General features: G+C 37.0%; 1 protein-coding gene across 2 annotated transcripts; it reads left to right on the top strand.

Annotated features, from left to right (window-relative positions):
* The first annotated feature begins 185 nt into the window (after positions 1-185).
* On the top strand, positions 186-4,668 carry lzic (leucine zipper and CTNNBIP1 domain containing). Of its 2 annotated transcripts, XM_014029337.1 has the most exons (8): positions 186-229; positions 316-369; positions 602-729; positions 804-939; positions 1,065-1,163; positions 3,066-3,161; positions 3,295-3,376; positions 3,468-4,668. In XM_014029337.1, the coding sequence occupies exons 3-8, from the start codon at positions 629-631 to the stop codon at positions 3,521-3,523; spliced, it is 570 nt and encodes a 189-aa protein (XP_013884791.1). In that variant the 5' UTR covers positions 186-229; positions 316-369; positions 602-628; the 3' UTR covers positions 3,524-4,668. The 2 variants fall into 2 exon arrangements, with proteins under 2 accessions (XP_013884791.1, XP_013884792.1); XM_014029338.1 differs by lacking the exon at positions 316-369 and having other exon boundaries at positions 190-229.
* Positions 4,669-6,031: the final 1,363 nt, after the last annotated feature.

Genomic DNA, 6,031 nt, shown 5'->3' with positions numbered 1-6,031 from the left:
ATGGCATTTTACTTGTACGAATGCAATTTTAGATTAATTTAATTTTAATTTTGACAAGTATGAATTTGATTTTTATTTGGATAAATGCTATTGGTGATATCTTTTTAAAAAAAGTAATTTAAATAGTGTCTTTTGAATATAGTGTGCAACGGCCTGCCATAACCACACCCTCGCTACTGAGTTACGTTCACAATCACAAACCCTGAAGTCACACGGCCCAAGTCGAAAAGTAAACGCTTCTTTTATTTGTGTTATCACGTGTTTTKGGGGTATTTGTTTAGTGTTTCTCAYTGTTTTACCGTACACCCCCTCAAGCTGACCCAAAAACGTCCACCTACCTGTTTACAACTGTTCACAAAGGGAGTGTCGGTGAGATGCTTTATCAGTTTAGCCATGCTAGCTTGCTAAAAAGCTTACTATGCTACTTTCACTGTTTGCACAAAAGCTTAATTTTTCATTTGTCCTGCATATCAGTATTGTTTATSTTTATTTATAACCTGATAAAACTCTTGTTATAACAGTCGTAATATCAGGCTTTACAAGCTTTAGCCATTAGAGTGATTTCCCTCAGCACATTTCTTGTTGTTTTTCGTCCTCCAAGTTTGGAAACTGAACTTTATACCAGAGAATGGCTTCTCGTGGGAAATCAGAAACCAGCAAATTAAAGCAGAACATGGAAGAACAACTCGACAGACTAATGCAGCAGCTTCAGGACCTGGAGGATTGCAGGTGCTGTGTAGAGAAATCAATCACTTCCCCTTTTATCTGTTCTCCTTTCTTATCGCTTGTTTGTTTTTCTCCAGAGAAGAGCTAGATGAGGAGGAGTACGAGGAGACAAAAAGGGAGACCCTGGAGCAGCTGGGTGAATTCAACGACTCCCTGAAGAAGATAATGACAGGAGACATGACTCTGGTGGATGAGCTCAGTGGGATGCAGCTGGTGGGGACATTTAAGGACATCGAGCTCAGTTTGACACATGCATCTATTACGTGGTTATAGAGAGAAAGCAACTTTTTTTTCTCTCATTTGTGAGTGGTTAAGAAGGCTATTTCTGTCTCCACTAGGCGACCCAAGCTGCCATCAGCCAAGCTTTCAAGACGCCYGAAGTGATCCGACTTTTTGCAAAGAAGCAGCCGGGGCAGCTGAGAACTAGACTTGCAGAGGTTTGGGCTGACAAACGTGCAACAATCTCTTATGATACGATTGGAGTTTGGGGGATTTTGATGATTGGCGTTTTTGTCACGTGAGCCAGTATTAAGTGTTAGCTGCATTGTCCTACAGAGACAAACCATCAGGGAGACCTGTTGCTGTGACCCAAAGGTTTCCTGTTTAACATTACATTGTTATAAGGCAATAAATAGAGGAGACACTCAGCTACTACCACACCAAACTTTAAACTGTAAAACTGATTGAGTTATAGCCATGTTGTGTGTTTTTAAGTTGGCGTTACCGTTATAGAAGGGAGTTCATGGGATAATTTGCTACCAAGACAGACAAATGAACAGACGTTAATCAGTTGGTTTAAAGTATTTTAATCCATCTGAAACTAAAACAAACAAAGTTGGACTGACACATCCAGACAAGGCAGCTGGGAGTGAACTCATTTCTACATTTACACGTTCTGCTGCAGTTAACTCACACTACACATGTTCCACCAATTCTGTTGGTATAAACCTGGAAATAGAAGAAAAAATATATATATTGCAACATTTACGAGATGCAGAGAGCTGTAAACCTGGGTACCAGCTTACAGGGTTCATGCAGGGTTTTAAAAAGTCTAAAATTTGAAAATCAAAATTTTAGACCTAATAAAAGACTTAAAAACGCCAGATTTTCATCCAAGGTCTTAAATTTTATTTTGTCAAGTCTCATTTTCTTTTTTTTCTTTTTTTTACTTTCGGTCATTCCCAGAAGTGTTGGCTGCATAAATAARCAGAGTAAAGCTCTGTAATCAGAGGTTGACACAGTCTGGCTTCATGAAGTGCTAATTGCTACTGGTCGTGGTACATGGTTAAACTACAAAACCCGTGATAACTGCAGGAAAAAAGCGGCACAGTTCACTTCCATGTTTTTGACCTCTTTGCCACTACAGCTCCCCMCTGCATACAGCAGCTTGTTCACCCGCCCAAAAATGAAAGAAGTTCAGTCATGTCMAATGCTTGTGGTTTAAACATGGGAAAGTTTGTTTTCAATGACACTTGGCTTGATATCAGTGATTTTTGCACTCAGTTTGGAAGCAGTCCACAGCAGCCCATGTGAAGGTCTCGTAGATATGACCATTTCTTTAAAATAATTCAGTGTTCTTGTATTAAAATTAAATATTCTTTAATTGATAGCAATAAAAGGTTTGTTTGTTAAAATGTTTGGGACCATTTGAATGTTTTTGTTAGTCATCATCATCATCATCATCAACTTTATTTATAAAGCACCTCAACACCAGCTACAGCTGAACTAAGTGCTGAACATCAGCAAAAAATAAAAATAAAAAGAAGATAAAAACAGATAAAAATCACTTAAATTAAATAAAATCAAGTCTCAATTGGGTTGAAGGCCACTGAGTAAAAGTGTGTCTTCAGACGGGTATTAAAAATGGACAATGAGGGGGACTGTCACATGAGCAATGGAGCTTAGGGTCACAAACAGAGGAAGCTCTTTCTCCTCTAAGCGTCCTCTTACAGGTGGGAACGGCCAGCTGGTCAGCAGACCTMAKGGACCGGTTTGTGTGTCRGTTTGGTCTTAAATGCCATTCCTAATGGTCTTAAAAGGTCTTAAATTGAACTTACTGAAACCTGCATGAACCCTGAGTTTAGTAACTAAACTTGTAGTCTGTTGATTTGGTTTGGGAGGCAGAACACAGTGCGTCACATATCTCTGCTTTGCTCGATGAATCAGTTCTCCACCTGTTTTTATACTGATGCAAACAACTGGAGTTCAGGTGAATGACCCARTCAGGCTAAAGCTGTTGCTCAGCAGGGTTTAATGTTGTTTCTGATCTAGGTTCAATGTTTTCGTGTGCATTGCTCTATATGAAAATTGTCTAACGGGTTGTGTGGATTTCTGTTCAGATGGACCGAGAGGTGATGGTGGGGAAACTGTCGCGGGACGTCCACACGCAGCAGAAGATGGAAATCCTCATGGCCTTGAAAAAACTCGAAGAGAAGGTGAGGCAGCTTCTCTCCAGAGCTCACCAGTTCAATTCACAAGTTTCAATTCTGCACCCATTTATCCAGTCAAGTACCAAAAGCGACAATCACCAATTTGAAAATACTCTTTCAATCTTTTTTTTTTAAACAGCTAACTCCAGAGGAAGAGGCATTTCTTATAGAAAATGCTACAGCTACTCTGAGCCAGTTCGAAAAAGTGACAGCAAACCTGGGTGAGCATAAGCATCTTAGTTTTTAATAATCAAATCTTCAGCTTTAATATAACAATATAACACAATACTTTGTTTTTCTTTCCTTTTTCAGGCTCCGAGGACAAAATTATGGCTTTAGCTAGCTCTGGAGTCAAAAACAAAGCATAGCAAGTTCAGAAAATGTTCATTTTAAAAATTAATGTTTTTATGAAAACAGAATTGTGCCAACTGATTACATGTCTTGTAAATATTCAGTGCATTTTTAAGTGTTCCTTTAGAAGCTAACTCTTTTTAATAGTGCTGTTTTATACTTGTTAGCTTTTATAAATGTCTTTTATTTGTTTTAGTGCTGGATTGTATTAATGTTGGTACGAAGATGTGATTTGATGTTTAAACTCAGCACAAAAAGTAAGGACCGTTGTGTTTGGTTGATTATTTCTTTATTATAACGATTCACCTTGACAATTAATCTTATTCCGAAAACCTCTTTATTTTCACATGATGGTTCCACATTTGTTAGTAAAATACATTTGTTGGATGAGCAGTATGTGGGTCACACTTGTGAATAGAATAGAATAGAATAGAATAGAATAGAATAGAATAGAATAGAATAGAATAGAATAGAATAGCCTTTATTGTCCCGCAGAGGGGAAATTCAGCTTGCCAAATCCTTTTTTTTTTTTCTTCTTTTTTTTGTGATTCGTTTAAGAAACGGGCCTCAGTAGGATGTGGAAGAACCATACACAGCCACAACAGCCTGCCACCTGCTTGGTTGTGTTGGTCACTCTAACAGCAAACATCAGCTGATTCCATGAGGTTTAGGTCAGGACTGCAGGGGTCCCAGAAGCTCGAATCAAGAGGCATCAGAACAAGCTGTTTGACATTGGCAAAGAAGATTTGGCCATTTTTTTATGAGCTCAACCCATGGATGCATTTTCTTTCCAACAACAGAAATTTAATTGTCAAGAAGTATTGTTATGACAAAAAAAAAAAATCAACAAAACATTACTTTTCTTACATTTTGTGCAATCGTCAAAAAAATATATGCCAATGATTACAAACTAAAAGAAGAATATTGTGTTGTGCATTGTGCTGCCGTTTCTCTTTTAAAACTTGAACATTTCTCTGGTGATTTTAAGATGTTGACTTCCTTTACAAGAGACAAAAACATCCATAAAAAAGTAAATAACTTAAAAAAAGCTTCCCCTTTTAGGCTTTGAACAAAACAAGAAACACTAAAGGAAGCAGACTCTTCACAAATCTCAAGTGCAAAACGTGGAGTCACAATAAATTTAATCTTTGAAGGCATTCAACGACCGTCCTCTGTGTCTCGTATGATTTTAATTTATTCTCTTTAAACTTTTGCTTTGGCAAATAAGTTAATGCATAATAAGGTACAAAATAAAAGCCTTGTAAACTGATMAACTAAAAATGCAGATGTTTTCAAACATGTTTAGCATGATAGTTAGGCAATTGATATGCCATTTCTGAAATTAGCTTGTTTTAAATTAACTAAGAGCTTTGRGGAAAGGAGTTAAAGCCAATTTATTTAAAACACCAGCTGCTCTGCTAAAGGATATTTTATTAGGAATAATGACAACATTGACAACTTTATTTAGGTTTTATCAGAAAATGTGTGGTTTGAAATAGTGGCAGCCTGAACAGATATAATTCAGAGCAGTCTGATTATTGGAAAAAAAAAACTGAAAAACTTTATTATTACTAGGATTAGGGCTGGGCGATATGGCCAAAAAAAATCGATTTTTTTCATCCTAAATTCGGTTTTCGATTTTAATCGATTTTGCTTCCCACTTAATGGAGTCTCTGTTTCAGGTGTCGAAACAAATTTGTTGTACTCCTACTTTTTGTAGCAAGAGCCTTCAAACAGATTTTGCAGTGAGGTGTTCGTTGCTCCAAGTCTGAGATTGCAAAAACCTAACCAATTCCAGAAAACTGAAGAAACAGTGCCTTTTTGGGAAGTTGATCCTCTCTGCTAGCTGTCATATTGTCATGTCATGTACCAAGTGTCTTGAGGGACAGGTGAGGTGACCTCTGAACTACAGAAGCCCAAAAGAGTGCACTGGTGGGAAAAAAAATCTTGATTTTCCCAAAATTAAATCTTTATAAATGGCAAATTCAAATTAATCGATTTATCGCCCAGCCCTAACTAGGATATTATCCAACATCACATTATAAACTAAGGTTTCCCTTTGTCACCCATAACGCCTATAGTGTTAAAACTAAGATAGTATCGTGCAAACATATATAAAAATATAATTTAAAAAAAATCCATTATGATTCTAGTCTAGATAATAGATTCTACGTAAAGATTATTAGTTTGATTTTATAAAATTCTTTATTCTTTGCTCAGAAAGCCTCTCAAGCTGCTTCAGTCGACTGATTTGCAGACAATAATTTAGCTTTAGGTTCCTTTATATATACAAAAAACAAAAAAAAACATATTTTGTTACAGAACCAGGTTTTCTACTTGGCTTTAAAGATATTTTAAATTTTTTTTCTTGAGTTTTAAAGGTTCAAGAGTTTAAAAAGAGTTCTGCAGGATTTCTTCTCACCACCAGGGGGAGCCATTGCCCCAGACTTTCAGTGGCACCACCCAGGGCGTGTTCTGCTCCTGAGCTGGCCCTTCAACAGAGATACTGAATGCTGATGAACAAA

The sequence above is a fragment of the Austrofundulus limnaeus genome, unplaced genomic scaffold (assembly GCF_001266775.1).
Source record: "Austrofundulus limnaeus strain Quisiro unplaced genomic scaffold, Austrofundulus_limnaeus-1.0 Scaffold884, whole genome shotgun sequence".
In the NCBI taxonomy this organism is placed as follows: Eukaryota; Metazoa; Chordata; class Actinopteri; order Cyprinodontiformes; family Rivulidae; genus Austrofundulus; species Austrofundulus limnaeus.
This window is presented reverse-complemented; position numbering and strand designations above follow the sequence as displayed.